This window comes from Carcharodon carcharias, chromosome 13, assembly GCF_017639515.1.
Source record: "Carcharodon carcharias isolate sCarCar2 chromosome 13, sCarCar2.pri, whole genome shotgun sequence".
NCBI lineage: Eukaryota > Metazoa > Chordata > Chondrichthyes > Lamniformes > Lamnidae > Carcharodon > Carcharodon carcharias.
In genome coordinates this window covers 70,975,324-70,994,598 of record NC_054479.1, presented here as the reverse complement: position 1 = coordinate 70,994,598, position 19,275 = coordinate 70,975,324, and the positions used below count along the sequence as shown (strand labels likewise).

The window sequence follows — 19,275 nt, the reverse complement described above, 5'->3', positions numbered from 1 at the left end:
GGGTATAGGTCTGTCACTACAACACTGGGTACAGTACTGGTGGGTGTAGGCCTGTCACTGTGCAACACTGGGGTACAGTATTGGTGGGTATAGGTGTTTCAACGTGGAAGACTGGGGTGCAGTATGGGGTATAGTTCTATCACTGTGCAACACTTGGGTCCAGTATTGGTGGGTATAGGTCTGTCATTACGACACTGGGCTACAGTATTGGTGGGTATTAGTCTGTCACTACTACACTGGGGTAGAGTATTGGTATGCATCGGTTTGTCACTGCGACTCTGGGGTATAGTATTGGTGGTTATTGGCCTGTCACTACAACACTGGGGTACAGTATTGTTGGGCATAGGAGTGTCACTGCAACACTGGGATACAGTATGGCTGGGTGTAGGTCTGTCACAATAACACTAATGTCCAGTGTTGGTGGGTATAGGTCTGTCACTACAACGCTGGGGTACAATATTGGTGGTTATAGGTCTGTCACTCCAACACTGGGGTACAGTATTGGTGGGTATAGGTCTGTCACTACAACACGGGTACAGTTTTGGTGGCTATAGGCCTTTCACTGTGCAACCCTGGGGTATTGTATTGCTGGCTATAGCTCTGCCACTACAACACTGGGGTACAGTATTGCGGGGTGTAGGCCTGTCATTACAACACTGGGGTACAGTATTGGTCGGTATAGGCCTGTCAATGTGCAACACTGGGGTACAGTATGGGTGGGTATAGGTCACTCCGCAAAACATTGGGGTACGGTATTGGTGGGTATAGGCCTGTCATTACAAAACTAGTGTACAGTATTGGTGGTTATAGGCCTGTCACTACAACACTGGGGTACAGTATTGTTGTGTATAGGCCCGTCACTACGTCACTGGAGTACAGTATTGGTGGGTATCGATCTGTCATTACAACACTGGGGTACAGTGTTGGTGGGTGTAGGCCTGTCACTGGTACTGTATCGGTGCATATAGGCCTATCACTACAACACTGGGGTACAGTATTGTTGCGTATTGGCCTGTCACTACGTCACTGGAGTACAGTATTGGTGGGTATCGATCTGTCATTACAACACTGGGGTACAGTGTTGGTGGGTGTAGGCCTGTCACTGGTACTGTATCGGTGCATATAGGCCTATCACTACAACACTGGGGTACAGTATTGTTGCGTATTGGCCTGTCACTACGTCACTGGAGTACAGTATTGGTGGGTATCGATCTGTCATTACAACACTGGGGTACAGTGTTGGTGGGTGTAGGCCTGTCACTGGTACTGTATCGGTGCATATAGGCCTATCACTACAACACTGGGATACAGTTTTGGTGGGTATAGGTCTGTCACTACAACACTGGGGTACAGTATTGGTGGCTATAGGCCTGGTAATACAACACTGGGGTAGAGTAATGTTGGGTGTAGGCCTCTCAATACAACATTGTGGTACAGTATTGGTGGGTATAGCTCTGTCACTACTACCCAGAGGTACAGTATTGGTGGGTATAAGCCTGGTACTATAAGATTGGGTACAGTATTGGTGGGTCTAGGCCTGTCACTGTGCGACTCTGGGGTATAGTAATGGTGGGTATAGGCCTGTCAATTCAACACTGGGGTATAGTATTGGTGGGTATAGACCTGTCAATTCAACACTGGGGTACAGTTTTGGTGGGTATAGGCCTGTCACTACAACACTGGGGTACAGTATTGGTGGGTATAGGTCTGTCAATTCAACACTGGGGTATAGTATTGGTGGGTATAGACCTGTCAATTCAACACTGGGGTACAGTATTGGTGGGTATGGGTCTGTCACTGTGCAACACTTTGGTACACTATTGGTGGGTGTAGGCCTGTGACTACAACACTGGGGTACAGTATTGCTGGGTATAGGTCTGTCATAACAAGACTGGAGTACAGTATTGCGGCCTATCACTGCAACACTAGGCTATAGTATTGGTGGGTACTGGTCTGTCACTGCAATACTGGGGTACAGTATTGGTGGGTACAGGCCTGTCACTACAACACTGGGTACGGTACTGGTAGGTATAAGCCTGTCACTGTGCAACACTGGGGTACACTATTGGTGGGTATATGCCTGTCACTACAACACTGGGGTATAGTATTGGTGGTATAGGTTTGTCAACGTGGAACGCTGGGGTACAGTATCGGGTATAGTTCTGTCACTGTGCAACACTGGGGTACAGTATTGGTGGGTATGTGTCTGTCACTACAACACTGGGGTACAGTATTGGTGCGTATAGGCCTGTCACTACGTCACTGGGGTACAGTATTGGTGGGTATCGATCTGTCATTACAACACTGGGGTACAGTGTTGGTGGGTGTAGGCCTGTCACTGGTACTGTATCGGTGCATATAGGCTTATCACTACAACACTGGGGTACAGTATTGTTGCGTATTGGCCTGTCACTACGTCACTGGAGTACAGTATTGGTGGGTATCGATCTGTCATTACAACACTGGGGTACAGTGATGGTGGGTGTAGGCCTGCCACTGGTACTGTATCGGTGCATATAGGCCTATCACTACAACACTGGGGTACAGTTTTGGTGGGTATAGGTCTGTCACTACAACACTGGGGTACAGTATTGGTGGCTATAGGCCTGGTAATACAACACTGGGGTAGAGTAATGTTGGGTGTAGGCCTCTCACTACAACATTGTGGTACAGTATTGATGGGTATAGGTCTGTCACTACTACCCAGAGGTACAGTATTGGTGGGTATAGGCCTGGTACTATAAGATTTGGTACAGTATTGGTGGGTATAGGCCTGTCACTGTGCGACACTGGGGTATATTATTGGTGGGTATAAGTCTTTCGCTGTGCAACACTGGGGAACAGTATTGGTGGGTATAGGTCTCATTCTATAACACTGGGGAACAGTGTTGCTGGATGTAGGTCTGTCACTACAACACTGTGGTACAGTATTGGTGGGTATAGGTCTGTCTCTGTGCAACCCTGTGGTATAGTATTGGTGGGTATAGGCCTGTCAATTCAACACTGGGGTATAGTATTGGTGGGTATAGACCTGTCAATTCAACACTGGGGTACAGTTTTGGTGGGTATAGGCCTGTCACTACAACACTGGGGTACTGTATTGGTGGGTATGGGTCTGTCACTGTGCAACACTTTGGTACACTATTGGTGGGTGTAGGCCTGTGACTACAACACTGGGGTACAGTATTGCTGGGTATAGGTCTGTCACAACAAGACTGGAGTACAGTATTGCGGCCTATCACTGCAACACTAGGCTATAGTATTGGTGGGTATTGGTCTGTCACTGCAATACTGGGGTACAGTATTGGTGGGTATAGGCCTGTCACTACAACACTGGGTACAGTACTGGTAGGTATAGGCCTGTCACTGTGCAACACTGGGGTACACTATTGGTGGGTATATGCCTGTCACTACAACACTGGTGTATAGTATTGGTGGTATAGGTTTGTCAACGTGGAATTTTGGGGTACAGTATTGGGTATAGTTCTGTCACTGTGCAACACTGGTTCAGTATTGGTGGGTTTAGGCCTGTCACTACAACACTGGGGTACAGTATTGGTGCGTATAGGCCTGTCACTACAACACTGGGGTACAGTTTTGGTGGGTATAGGCCTGGTAATACAACACTGGGGTAGAGTAATGGTGGGTGCAGGTCTCTCACTACAAGATTGTGGTACAGTATTGGCGGGAATAGGTCTGTCACTACAATAATGGGTGACAGTATTGGTGGCCACAGGTCTGTCACTACAACCCAGGGATACAGTATTGGTGGGCCTGGCCTGGTACTATAACATTGGGTACAGTATTGGTGGGTATAGGCCTGTCACTACAACATTTGGGTGCAGTATTGGTGGGTATAGGCTTGTCACTGCAACATTTGGGTACAGTATTGGTGGGTATAGGCCTGTCACTACAACATTTGGGTGCAGTATTGGTGGGTATAGGCTTGTCACTGCAACATTTGGGTGCAGTATTGGTGGGTATTGGTCTGTCACTGTGCGACACTGGGTATATTATTGGTGGGTATAGGTCTGTCACTGTGCAACACTGGGGAATAGTATGGGTTGGTATACGTCATTCCCTACAACACTGTGGTACAGTATTGGTGGGTATAGGCCTGTCACTACAACACTGGTGTACAGTATTGGTGCGTATAGGCCTGTCACTACATCACCGCAGTCCAGTATTGGTGGGTATTGGTCTGTCACTACAACACTGGGGTACAGTATCGGTGTATATAGGCCTATCACTACAGTACTGGGGTACAGTTTTTTTGGGTATAGGTCTGTCACTACAGCACTGGGTACAGTATTGGTGGTTATAGGCCTATCACTGTGCCACACTGGTGTATAGTATTGGTGGGTATAGGTCTGTCACTGTGCAACACTGGGGTACAGTATTGGTGGTTATAGGCCTGGTAATACAACACTGGGGTAGAGTAATGGTGGGTGTAGACCTCTCACTACAACATTGTGGTACAGTATTGGTGGGTGTAGGTCTGTCACAACAGTAGTGGGTGACAGTATTGGTGGCTATAGGTCTGTCACTATAACACAGGGGCACAGTGTTGGTGGGTATAGGCCAGTCACTACAACACGGGTGCAGTATTTTTGGGTATAGGTCTTTTTCTGTGCGACACTAGAGTACAGTATTGGTGGGTATAGGTCTGTCACTGTGCAACACTGGGGAACAGTATTGGTGGGTATAGGTCTGTCTCTGTGCTACACTAGGGGATAGTATTGGTGGGTACAGGCCTGTGACTACAACACTGGGGTGCAGTATTGCTGGGTATAGGTCTGTCACTACAACACTAGGCTATAGTATTGGTGGGTATTGGTCTGTCACTCTAACACTGGGATACAGTATTGGTGGGTAGAGGCCTGTCACTGTGCAACACTGGGGTATAATATTGGTGGGTATTGGTCTGCCACTACAACACTGGGGTACAGTATTGGTGGGTATAGGCCTGTCACTACAGCACTTGGGTACAGTATTGTTGGGTTTAGCACTGCCCCTGTGCAACACTGGTGTACAGTATTGGCTATAGGTCTGTCACTGTTTTACAGTGGGCTACACTTTTGTTGGGTATTGGCCTGTCACTACAATACTGGGGTACAGTGTTGATGGATTTAGGTCTATCACTACAACACTGGGTTACAATATTGGTGGGTATAGGTCTGTCACTACAACACGGGTATTGTATTGGTGGGCATTGGCCTGTCACTACAACTCTGGGGTACAGTGTTCGTTGGTATAGGCCGGTCACTACAATACTGGGACACAGTATTGGTGGGTATAGGCCTCTCACTGTGCAACACTGGTGTACAGTATTGGTGGGTATAGGTCTGTCACTAGAACTCTGGCGTACAATAATGGTAGGTATAGACCTGTCACTACAACACTGGGCTACAGTATTGGTGGGCATAGGTCTGTCACTACAGCACTGGGTATTGTACTGATAGGTATAGACCTGTTACTGTGCAACCCTGGGGTACAATATTGGTGGGTATAGTGCTGTCACTACAACACTGGGGTACAGTATTGGTGGGTATAGGCCTTTCACTACAAAACTTGGGTACAGTTTTGGTAAGTATAGGTCTGTCACTGCAACACTGTGATACAGTATTGGTGGTTATAGGCCTATCACTACAACACTGGGATACAGTTTTGGTGGGTATAGGTCTGTCACTTCAAAACTGGGGTACAGTGTTGGTGGGTATAGGCCTGTCACTACAATACTGGAGTACAGTGTTGGTGGGAGTAGACCTGTCACTACAACACTGGGTTACAATATTGGTGGGTATAGTGCTGTCACTACAACACTGGGGTACAGTATTGGTGGGTATAGGCCTTTCACTACAAAACTGGGGTACAGTTTTGGTAAGTATAGGTCTGTCACTGCAACACTGTGATACAGTATTGGTGGTTATAGGCCTATCACTACAACACTGGGATACAGTTTTGGTGGGTATAGGTCTGTCACTTCAAAACTGGGGTACAGTGTTGGTGGGTATAGGCCTGTCAATACAATACTCAGATACAGTGTTGGTGGGTATAGGCCTGTCACTACAATACTGGAGTACAGTGTTGGGGGGAGTAGACCTGTCACTACAACACTGGGTTACAATATTGGTGGGTATAGTTCTGTCACTACAACACGGGTACAGTATTGGTGGGTATTGGCCTGTGACTACAGCACGGGAGTGCAGTATTGGTGGGTGTACGTCTGTCACTACAACACTGGGGTACAGCATTGGTGGGTATAGGCCTGTCTCTGCAACCCTGAGGTACAGTATTGGTGGGTAGAGGCCTGTCACTGTGCAACACTGGGGTACAATATTGGTGGGTATAGGTCTGTCACTACAACTCTGGGGTACAATATTGGTGGGTATAGGCCTGTCACTACAACACTGGGTTTCAGTATTGGTGGGTATAGGCCTGTCACTACAATACTGGGGTACAGTGTTGGTGGGAATAGGCATGTCACTCTGCAATACTGGTGCACAGTATTGGTGGGTATTGGTCTGTCACTAGAACACTGGGGTACAGTATTGGGTAGAGGCCTGTCACTGTGCAACACTGGGGTATAATATTGGTGGGTATAGTTCTGTCACTACAACACTGGGGTACAATATTGGTGGGTATAGGCCCGTCAATACAATACTCAGATACAGTATTGGTGGGTATTGGCCTGTCATTACAATACTGGGGTACAGTGTTGGTGGGAATAGGCCTGTCACTACAACACTGGGTTACAATATTGGTGGGTATAGGTCTGTCACTACAACACTAGGGTCCAGTATTGGTGGGTATTGGCCTGTCACTACAACACTGGTGTACAGTATTGGTGGGTTTGGCCTGTCATTGTGCAACACTGGTGTACAGTATTGGTGTGTATAGGTCTGTCACTAGAACTCTGGGGTACAGTATTGGTGGGAATAGGTCTGTCACTACAACACTGGGTACTGTACCGATGGGTATAGGTCTGTTACTGTGCAACCCTGGGGTACACTATTGGTGGGTATAGTGCTGTCACTACAACCCTGTGGTACAGTATTGGTGGGTATAGGCTTTTCACTACAAAACTGGGGTACAGTTTTGGTCAGTATAGGTCTGTCACTACAACACTGGGTTACAATATTGGTGGGTATAGGTCTGTCACTACAACACTAGGGTACAGTATTGGTGGGTATTGGCCTGTCACTACAACACTGGGGTACAGTATTGGTTGGTATAGGCCTGTCACTACAACACTGGTGTACAGTATTGGTGGGTTTGGCCTGTCATTGTGCTACACTGGTGTACAGTATTGGTGTGTATAGGTCTGTCACTAGAACTCTGGGGTACAGTATTGGTGGGTATAGGCCTGTCACTACAACACTGGTGTACAGTATTGGTGGGAATAGGTCTGTCACTACAACACTGGGTACTGTACCGATGGGTATAGGTCTGTTACTGTGCAACCCTGGGGTACACTATTGGTGGGTATAGTGCTGTCACTACAACCCTGTGGTACAGTATTGGTGGGTATAGGCTTTTCACTACAAAACTGGGGTACAGTTTTGGTCAGTATAGGTCTGTCACTGCAACACTGGGGTACAGTGTTGGTGGGTATGGGCCTGTGATTACAGCACTGGGGTGCAGTATTGGTGGGTATGCATCTGTCACTACAACACCGGGGTACAGCATTGGTGGGTATAGGCCTGTCACTGTGCAACACTGAGGTACAATATTGGTGGGTATAGGTCTGTCGCTACAATACTGGGGTACTGTATTGTTGGTGTAGGCCTGTCATTACAACACTGGGGTACAGTATTGTTGGGCATAGGATTGCCACTGTGCAACACTGGTGTACAGTATTGGGTATAGGTCTGTCACTGTGCAACAGTGGTGGTTATAGGTCTGACACTACAACACTGGGGTACAGTATTGGTGGGTTTAGGCCTGTCTCTGTGTAACCCTGAGGTACAGTATTGGTGGGTAGAGACTTGTCACTGTGCAACACTGGGGTACAATATTGGTGGTTATAGGCCTGTCACTACAACACTGGGGTACAGTATTGGTGTGTATAGGTCTGTCACTACAACACTGGGGTGCAGTATTGGTGGGTATATGTCTGTCACTACAACACTGGGGTACAGCATTGGTGGGCATAGGTCTGTCACTACAACACTGAATACACTATTGGTGGGTATAGGCCTGTCACTTTGCAGCCCTGGGGTACACTGTTGGTGGGTATAGGCCTGTCACTACAACACTCGGGTACAGTATGGGTGGGTATTGATCTGTCACTACAACACTGGGATACAGTATTGCTGGGTATTGGCCTGTCAGATACAACACTGGGATTCAGTATTGGTTGGTTTCGGTCTGTCAGTGTGGAACACGGGTGTACAGTATTGGTGGGTATAGGTCTGTCACTGTGCAACCCTGGGGTACAGTGTTGGTGGGTATAGGCCTGGTACTACTACACTGGGGTACATTAATGGTGGGTAAAGGCCTGTCACTACAACATTGTGGTACAGTATTGATGGGTATAGGTCTGTCACTACAACAGTGGGGTATAGTATTGGTGTGTATAGGCGTGTCACTACAACTTTGGGATACAGTATTGGTGTGTATATGCCTGTCACTGGAACAGTATTGGTAGGTATGGGCCTATCACTACAACACTGGGGTACAGTATTGGTGGGTATAGGCCTGTCACTGTGCAACACTGAGCTACAGTATTGCTGGGGATAGGTCTGTCACTATAAAACTGGGGTACAGTTTTGCTAGGTATAGGTCTGTCACTCTAACACTGGGTACAGTGTTGGTGAATTTAGGTCTGTCACTACAACACTGGGGTACAGTATTGGTGGGTATAGGTCTGTCACTGTGCAACACTGGGGTACAATATTGGTGGGTATAGGTCTGTCATTACATTACTGGGATACAGTATTGGGTATAGGTCTGTCACTGTTCAACACTGCGGTACACTGTTGGTGGGTATAGGCCTGTCACTACAACACTCGAGTATAGTATGGGTGGGTATTGATCTGTCACTACAACACTGGGATACAGTATTGCTGGGTATTGGCCTGTCAGAGACAACACTGGGATTCAGTATTGGTTGGTTTCGGTCTGTCAGTGTGGAACACGGGTGTACAGTATTGGTGGGTATAGGTCTGTCACTGTGCAACCCTGGGGTACAGTGTTGGTGGGTATAGGCCTGGTACTGCTACACTGGGGTACATTAATGGTGGGTAAAGGCCTGTCACTACAACATTGTGGTACAGTATTGATGGGTATAGGTCTGTCACTACAACACTGGGGTACAGTATTGGTGGGTATAGGCCTGTTACTGTGCAACACTGAGCTACAGTTTTGCTAGGTATAGGTCTGTCACTATAAAACTGAGGTACAGTCTAGGTGGGTATTGGTCTGTCACTACAACACTGGGGTACAGTATTGGTGTGTATAGGTCTGTCAATACAACACTGTGATACAGTATTGGTGGGTATAGGCCTGTCACTGTGCAACACTGAGCTACAGTATTGCTGGGGATAGGTCTGTCACTACAAGACTTGGGTACAGTTTTGCTAGGTATAGGTCTGTCACTCTAACACTGAATACACTACTGGTGGGTATAGGCCTGTCACTGTGCAGCCCTGGGGTACACTGTTGGTGGGTATAGGTCTGTCACTACAACACTGGGGTACAGTATTGGTGGGTATAGGTTTGTCACTGTGCAACACTGGGGTACAATATTGGTGGGTATAGGTCTGTCACTACATTACTGGGATACAGTATTGGTGGGTATAGGTCTGTCACTGTTCAACACTGGGGTACACTATTGGTGGGTATAGGCCTGGTACTACAACACTGGGGTACAGTATGGGTGAGTAGAGGTCTGTCACTACAACACTGGAGTACAGTATTGGTGGGTATAGGTGTGTCACTACAGCACTGGGTTACAGTATTGGTGGGTATAGGCCTGTCACTGTGCAACAGAGGTACAGTATTGGTTGGTATAGGCCTGTCACTACAAAACTGGGGTACAGTTTTGGTGGGTATAGGTTTGTCACTACAAGACTGGGATACAGTATTGGTGGCTATAGGCCTGGTACTATAACACTGGGGCATAGTGTTGGTGGGTAGAGGTCTGTCTCTACAACACTGGTGTCCAGTATTGGTGTGCATAGGCCTATCACTACAACATTGTGTTACAGTATTGGTGGGTATAGGTCTGTCACTACAATACTAGGGTACCGTATTGGTGGGTATAGGTCTGTCACTACCACACTGGGGTACAGTATTGGTGGGAAAACAAAAACAGAATTACCTGGAAAAACTCAGCAGGTCTGGCAGCATCGGCGGAGAAGAAAAGAGTTGACGTTTCGAGTCCTCATGACCCTTCGACAGAACTTGAGTCTCTCGAACTCAAGTTCTGTCGAAGGGTCATGAGGACTCGAAACGTCAACTCTTTTCTTCTCCGCCGATGCTGCCAGACCTGCTGAGTTTTTCCAGGTAATTCTGTTTTTGTTTTGGATTTCCAGCATCCGCAGTTTTTTTGTTTTTATTACAGTATTGGTGGGTATCGGCCTGGTACTCTAACACTGGAGTATAGTATTAGCAGGTAGAGGCCTGTCACTACAACACTGGGGTCCAGTTTTGGTCGGTATCGGTCTGTCACTACAACACTGGGGTACAGTACTGGTGGGTATAGGCCTGTCACTGCAACACTGGTGTACAGTATTTGGTATAGGTCTGTCACTGTGCAACACTCGGGTACACTATTGGTGGGTATTGGCCTGTTGCTACAACACTTGGGGTATAGTATTGGCGGGTAGAGGCCTGTCACTACAACACTGGGGTCCAGTTTTGGTCGGTATCGGTCTGTCACTGCAACACTGGGGTACATTGTTGGTGGGTATAGGTCTGTCACTACAACACTGGGGTACAGTATTGGTGGGTATAGGCCTGTCACTGCAACACTGAGGTACAGTATTGCTGGGTATAGGTTTGTCACTACAAGACTGGGGTACAGTTTTGCTTGGTATAGGTCTGTCACTATAACATTGGGGTACAGTGTTGGTGGATTTAGGTCTGTCATTACAACACTGGGTTACAGTATTGGTGGGTATAGGTTTGTCATTACAACACTTGGGTACAGTATTGGTGGGTATAGGCCTGTCACTGTGCAACACTGGGGTACAATATTGGTGGGTATAGGTCTGTCGCTACAATACTGGGGTACTGTATTGTTGGTGTTGGCCTGTCATTACAACACTGGGGTACAGTATTGTTGGGTATAGGATTGCCACTGTGCAACACTGGTGTACAGTATTGGGTATAGGTCTGTCACTGTGCAACAGTGAGGTACCCCAGTGGTGGTTATAGGTCTGTCACTACAACACTGGGGTACAGTGTTGCTGGGTATTGGCCTATCACTACAACACTGCAATTCCGTATTGGTGGGTATAGATCTGTCACTGTGGAATACTAGTGCACAGCATTGGTGGGTATAAGTCTGTCACTTCAACACTGGGTTACTGTATTGGTGTGTATAAGCCTGTCACTGTGCATCACTGGGGTACAGTATTGGTGTGTATAGTTCTGTCACTACAACACTGGGGTACAGTATTTGTGTGTATATGCCTGTCACTGCAACACTAGGTACAGTGTTGGTGGGTAGAAGCCTGTCCCTACAGCACGGGGGTACAGTATTGGTGGTATAGGTCTGTCACTACATTACTGGGGTACATTATTGCTGGGTATAGTTCTGTCACTACAACACTGGGGTACAGTATTTGTGTGTATATGCCTGTCACTGCAACACTAGGTACAGTGTTGGTGGGTAGAAGCCTGTCCCTACAGCATGGGGCTACAGTATTGGTGGTATAGGTCTGTCACTACATTACTGGGGTGCATTATTGCTGGGTATAGGTCTGTCATTACAACACTGGGGTACAGTACTGGTGGGTATAGGCCTGTCGCTACAACACTGCTGTACAGTCTTTTTGGTACAGGCCTGCCACTATGCAACACTGGTGTACAGTATTGGGTATAGGTTTGTCACTGTGCAACACTGGGGTACACTATTGGTGGGTATAGGCCTGTCACTACAACACTGGAGTACAGCATTGCTGGGTATAGGCCTGTCACTACAACACTGGGGTTCAGTGTTGGTGGATATAGGCCTGTCACTGTGCAACACTGGAGCACAGTATTGTTGGGTATAGGCCTGTCACTAGATAACACTGGAGTGCGGTATTGATGGGTTCAAGTCTGTCACTCATGTAATAATACATCTAGTCTGGTTTTGTGAGCATTGATAATGTAAAGATGTTTTCCTTCTAATTCTGTCACAGAGGTTGATCCAGCAGCAGCTCCAGCAACAACAGCAACAGATCCAACTCCAGCAACTTCAGCAGCTGCAGTCTCAGCCACCATCACAGCTGGCACCTCAGTCCCAGTCCCAGCCCATGGTAGCTCAGGTGCCGGGCCAGATGTCGGGCCAGGTTTCCATGTCTTCACCCTTAACACAGCAGCAGCCATCAATCAAACTTCAACCCCTGCACCCGGTACGCAGCCTCTCATTGCTAAACCATTGTTGTGTCTTGAACTCTACCTTTGGCACTGGGTACTGAATGGTTAAGGATCCCATAATCTAGGAACTTAGGAGCAGGAGTTGGTCATTTAGCTCCGCCATTCAGTAAGACCATGGCTGATCTAATTGTGGTCTCAACTTCACTTTCCTCTCTGCCCCCAATAATCCTTGACTCCTGGGTCGATCAAAAATCTATCTAACTCGGCCTTGAATAAGTTCAGTGACCTAGCCTCTTTTGCTTCCTGAGGAAGAGAATTCCACAGACTAATGACCCTCTGGGAGAAAAAAATTCTTCTCATCTGTCTTAAAAGGGCAATCTTAAACTGTTTCCCCTAGTTCTAGTCTCACCCACAAGAGGAAACATCTATCAAATCCCCTCAGGATCTTATATGTTTCAATAAGATCACCTCTCATTCTTCTAGACTCCAATGGGTATAGGCCTAACCTGTTCACCCTTTCTTTGTAAGATAGGCCCTTCATCCCAGGAATGAGTCGAATGAACCTTCTCTAAACTGCTTCCAATCCAATTATATCCTTTTTCAAATATGGAGACCAAAACTGTGCACAATGCTGTAAATGTGGTCTCACCAAGGCCCTGTACAGTTGTAGTAAAACTTCCTTATTTTTATATTCCATTCCTCTTGTAATAAATGCCAACTTTCCATGTGTTTTCCTAATCACTTGCTGTACCTGCATAATAACTTTGTGATTCATGTACCAGGATGCCCAGGTTCCTCTTTACCACTGAGTTCTGAATCTTTCACAATTCAAATAGTGTACTGCTTCTCTAGTCTTCCTGCCAAAATGGACAAGTCCACATCTTTCCACATTATGTTCTATTACCAATTTTTACCCACTCCCTTAACCTGTCTATATCCCTTTATGGACTCTTTACTTCCTCTTGACAACTTACTTTCCAACCTATCTTGGTGTCATCAACAAATTGAGCTACCATACATTCAGTCCCTTCATCCAAGCCTTTGATATTGATTGCAGTCTCTTGTCCTAGTTGTAGCATCAGAGAAAGAGAGAGAGTTTTCCCTTTCATTTCGGAAGAGCACAAACAATTGTAGTTGTGCCAACATTCTCAGATCCGACAAATATATGCTGAATAATTTATTTGCATCAGTATTTACAATAGAAAATGAGGTCAGCATGCCACACATCCTAAGGAAACTAACATTGAATCCAAACTGATGTAAGCAAAGTAACAACAATGAAGACAATAAAGGCACTAAAGAGTGACAAATCCCCAGGACCAAATGGTTTACATCACAGAGTAGAAAGGAAGTATGTGAGAACATCGAAGATTATAGTAAGGGTATCTACAAAGTTCTTTCGATTCTTAAGCTGTGGTTTGGGTTGGAAAATTTCACTTGTCACTCTCCCAATTACCTACAGTGGAAGAGGAGAACCAGAGAACTGTAAATTTGTTAGCCTAATATCTGTTATTGGGAAATTACGAGTGTGGATAATTAAGGATAGGGCGCTTGAACCCCTTGCCCAGGGCATTATTCGTGGGCATTATTTGTCCCATTGGTAAAACCCAACTTACTTGCATTGATTGGAAAGTTGATAGCAATAAGTTAGAGGCCAGCAGGTGCTGAAAGTAATATTCAGCCTTTATTTCTAAAAATGGCTATTTATTCTTAACCTCGCATTTTGAATTCCCTCACTTTGAGCGTGTTGCATATGGCCACCTGAGCTCATTGGTAGGACAGTCACCAAATGGACCTTGTGGGGTCTTGCTTCAAACTCCTAACAAACTAACAGAACAAGTACATTTTAGTCTTTTAAACTTCTGGGCTTTCCTCATTTGTCTTTAGCTGGTAAGTCCAGCACGTTTGGATGGGCTTGTTTGGAGGGCTTGTCATAGAATCTTAGAATCATTGAATCCACAAAAGGAGACCATTCAGTCCTTTGTGCATGTTCTGGCTTTTTGAAAGAACTATTTGATTAGTCCCACGCTAGTGCCCTTTCACCATAGGCCTGCAAGTTTTTCCCTTAAAGGATTTATCCTGTTTCCTTTTGAAAGTTATTAGTGAATCTGCTTCCACCACCCTTTCAAGCAGTGCATTCCAGGTCATAACTTGCTGCGTAGAAAGAAATTACTCTCATCTCACCTCTGGTTCTTTTGATGTTTATCTTAAATCATTGTGCTCTGGTTACCAACTCTTCGGTGTGTTAAATTTCCTCCTGAAAGTAAGTCTTTCTGGGCATTGATACTGAGTTGACCGACTGATCCTTAATATTTATTAAATCACTTAAGCACATTAATAGAAAGTGTATGTAATCCAGATGCAAATGTAATTGATTAACCTCTTATGTTTCTTTTGTTTCAGGCCCGTTCACAGTTTCCCCAGGGCCAGGCGGCCCAGGCTCAGGCTCAAGCTCAGGCTCAAGCTCAGGCCCAGGCCCAGGCCCAGGCTCAGGCTCAGGCCCAGGCTCAAGCTCAAGCCCAGGCCCAGGCCCAGGCCCAAGCTCAAGCTCAAGCTCAAGCTCAAGCTCAAGCCCAGGCCCAGGCCCAGGCCCAGGCCCAAGCTCAAGCTCAAGCTCAAGCTCAAGCTCAAGCTCAAGCTCAAGCTCAGGCCCAGGCTCAAGCTCAAGCGCAGGCTCAGGCACAGGCACAGGCTCAGGCTCAAGTACAAATGGGAGCAGGAGGGCAGGTAAGGAAAATGATGAGAGTGAGTGCCGGCCGGCCATCACTGCATGAGTTGATCAGCATGTTGTAGGATTTCTGGTGGATTCCTTGTCCTCTGCAGGGTCCTTGTCTAGGTTGTTAATTGCACGCATTTGTAAAGCAAGCTGCTTCTCAATAATACGATAATAAATTAACCTTAAACCCAATTCTTTTTCTCCCCCAGCTGTAATCATTCTTTGCAGCTCAGAAGAATAATTATACTTTATATTTACATATTTAATAGTTGCAGGTATCCAGCTTTAGTTGTGTATGGAGTGACAGAGATATAATTTGTAGACATCACTTGTTTCACGGTCTGGATAAACCAGTTTTTTTGCAGAAACGTTACTGTTTACCTCAAGTTAATTTTCTGAAACATTAACTTACTAATTATTTCTGGTAGAAGTTTTCAAACTCTTGCCAAACCTAGAATGGCCATAGAATGTGGATAGGGGTAGGGAAGAGGTGGGATAGACTTTTGAGGTCCACTTGGAAAATTCATTTCAGGAATAGAGATCTTGGTTAGAACCAACTGCAGCATCACTTACGTAAGGTAATGGGGAAAATATGACTCTTGCCATTCGATTTGCACCTTTGCAGTTGACGGTTAGCCCTCTGAAAACCCAGCTGGTGCGTGCAGACTGCCGGACTCCCTGGACTGCAGATGTAGAATTACACAGAGATTACAGCACAGAAACAGACATTTCAACCCAACCAGTCTGTGTTGATGCTTATCCTCCACATGACTTGTAGTCCCAATACCATGTGCTGCTTACCCATACCCCATATCCCTTCACTGGTTATCTTATCTAATCTTAACTGTTGACATGGTTTCTACTTCACTTACTAACTCTGGTAGTGTATTCCAAAGCCTCTCTATTCTGTGTCTCTCCCCCCCCCCCCCCAAAAAAAAAACAGTTCTAACTGCTCCCTGGCTCATGATTTTTCATTCAATCATATATCTATGACCTTTGTTCTCGACAACAAGAAATAGCCTAAACTGTCTTGTGCCTTCATAAGTTGAGATATCACAATCAAATCACCCTGTAATCCCCTTTGTTACAATGGAAGCAACCCCATTTTTTTTCATTATTAGGCAGAATTCTGGTGAACCTGCATAGTACCCTCTCTGCTGCCTCAGAATTTTCCTATAGTGTCAATCACAGAACTGCACTCAATATTTGGGTTACTGTGATTTTGCTCATGTTTTATATAACTTTATTATTGCATCCACTGACACAGCACGAAACTGTGAACCTTATCCACTAGAAGTGCTGTTTTTAATATTTTGTGACTCTCATGATACTGCCTGAGACAGTGCAGTTTCCAAAGAAGCAGCCCTACATTGTGCACAGTCCCTGATGACACAGCCTTAGACTTCAGAATGACAGGGGTGTCTCTAGACTTTGCACAGTCTCTGATGAGACAGGACTAATCTGGCCTCTGATGAAGACAGCAATTGTGACAAGTCAGCCAGCCTTCAATAATATAAAAGCAAAATACTGTAGATGCTGGAAATCTGAAACAAAAACAGAAAATGCTGGAAAAACTCAGCAGGTCTGACAGCATTTGTGGAGAGAGAAAAAAACTAAAATGGTCTATATGACCATTCTTCAGAGCCAGCCTTCAGGTTGGTCTGCAGGACAGTCACCAGCCGATAACAAGTGACCAGGGTGGCTTCCACTAATGTATATTTCAGCAACATTTTAGCAGTGTGTGTGTTCCTACAATACATGAACTGCAGCGCTTCAAGTAGGCTGCTCACCACCTATTCAAGGGCAATTAGGGATGGGCAATAAATGCTAGCCTGGCCTGTGACACCCACATCCCATGAACAAATATAAAAAAAACATTCTAAGCAAAATTATTGGCTCCAAAAACAGTTTTGACCCAAGTCAATTCCGCCATAGACTGGCAACCAGGAAGAGGCACTTGCGCAGGCATTCAGGGGACAAGGTTCTTGTGGGCTCAGGCAGGTCCATCTCGTTAAACTTTCACCGGTGCACCTTCTGAAGCTAGGACAGACCTCAGTGCCACTGCAGAGAGTCCAAAGTTGGATCTTTTTGGTAAGCTACAGGTTGTTTTTCTTTCTTTGAGGAGGATGAGGAAATGGGAAGGAAGTTCTTGTCCCTTGAGAACCTCGGGCCTCAAAAGGGAGATTCCAGGCAAATTTGCAAGTATTATTTGACAAATCTATGTTGTCTCAGAGGGCCTGGATGTTCAAACCTTTTCCTTTGATGGGAGCATGCAACTTAGTAAATATAGCTTCTTGGGATTCCCTCTAATGTGAATCACAACTAAGATGGCTGGCCAGAATCTTCTCCAGTAACACCTATGGAGTCCTACTCAGATGAACTGTACCAGTCACCTTGGGAATCGGAAAAAAGACAAATGTTGTTGAAGTTTTTTGTCTTGCACTCATCAGGACAATTCACAAGAATACCAAAATGTAAAGGGAACAACAATTTATACTGCATGAGAAAAGAGTGCTGATTGGTTGGCAAGTGAACTCTGGTAGAGGTGTTGCCATGGAGAATGCACAAGTTAACTGATAACTGACAGTTAACTGCCAAGCTTTGTTTAAATTCAAAGCAGGTAGGTTGACTCTGGTCAAGGCATTGCCTTGGAGAATGAATCAGGGAATGAATGTTGCCTATTTTGTTTAGTTGAAAAAGACCCAATGTGTGTACAGAAGTTGTTCTGTTTACACAGCTGTCTAGCAGATTCTTTGGATGTTTTTCAGCACAGCAAATCCCATTCTAAGGAAATAAGCTGGAGTCATAGCTGGGCACAAAGCTTTTTTGCAGTAAACACTCGAATGTCAAATTTTTTTTAAACTAAACTCTAACTAAGGCTTTTTTAACTAAGGCTGAAGGTTATGTCTGAGTCATCCATCATTGTACCACTGTGCTCTGTAGCTGGCAGGTGAAGCCTGGAGTATGGGTGTAGGCATTGCTTACCAGCTTTGAAAGCTAGACATATGCAAGTATCCATTGTAGCTGAATGTTCTATATTGGCCCTGTGCATGGCCTGCACTCAGAAATCCAAAGAGCATTTGGAACAGTGCAGCATCTCAATGTACTGAGTGGGCTGTGGCTGCAGGTGTGATCATCTCCTCCTCCAGCAGTCCAGTAGCTGATGCCTGTGACACAGGATTGGAGTCATAGAACAAAAACTGTAGTCCTTCCTGCAACTCACAGCACTAAAGAGGCTCAAGATCTTAGCAGCTTGGCTGGTATTTTGAGATGTTTCAGGAGCATGGTCAAGATGTGGACCTGCCTCACCTCAGTTGCCTGGTATACATAAAGAAACAGTGTGACTTAGTGCCCAGCCCTCTGAGAAGGCACATGGCAGACATGGTGCTGGTGCTGACAGAAGCCAGTGAAACTGTTAACCAGTCTCCAACGGGTGACTATTCTCAGCAAGGCAGCATCCTGTTGCTACAGACAGCATGCCTGGTGAACATTTGTAGAGAATCCGCATTCACTACGTGAGCCGGCAGCTTGTACCAAAGGGCGACGACCTTCTATTGGAATCAACTCTCCATTCAGTCAGTCAAAACTATCCTCAACGGATGAAGGTACTGAGGGGTAGATAATCCCTATGGCTACACAGGCTACTGGACTCTTGCTTCAGTTTGAAGATGTAAGCATAGTAGTCCTGGATGAACTGTTGATCTGCATGGCAGGATGGATTTCTGCACACCTTTTCTTTATTTTCCATCATATTTCAGTCCTGTGATCTGGAAGGAGGGGACGTAATGACTATCTCATTGGCTCTATGATGGTGTAGGAAGACCTAGTTCTCAGAGTCTTACCTTGTGCACTCATGTGCCCATCAGGATCGCAAGCAGGAAAGGCCCTGTTTTGAATGGATGCTTAGCGATACCCAGTGCTTGACAGCTGACTTGTGGGGGCACAGAGTCACATCGCCAATGGTGGCAATGTTTCCAACACTGGAAGTTGCCATTCTGCAGACTGACGATATCAAATGTTAAATGTTT

General features: G+C 45.9%; 1 protein-coding gene across 2 annotated transcripts in view; it reads left to right on the top strand.

The window, feature by feature from the left end:
- Nucleotides 1-12,356: 12,356 nt before the first annotated feature.
- The window catches only part of med15 (mediator complex subunit 15), a 66,576-nt gene continuing 59,657 nt past the window's right edge, over nt 12,357-19,275 (top strand). For both annotated transcript variants that reach the window (XM_041203215.1, XM_041203214.1), the window contains exons 1-2: nt 12,357-12,566; nt 14,935-15,258. In XM_041203215.1, coding sequence (XP_041059149.1) covers nt 12,468-12,566; nt 14,935-15,258 — 423 coding nt within the window. In that variant the 5' untranslated portion in view covers nt 12,357-12,467. The remainder of the gene's footprint in view (nt 12,567-14,934; nt 15,259-19,275) is intronic.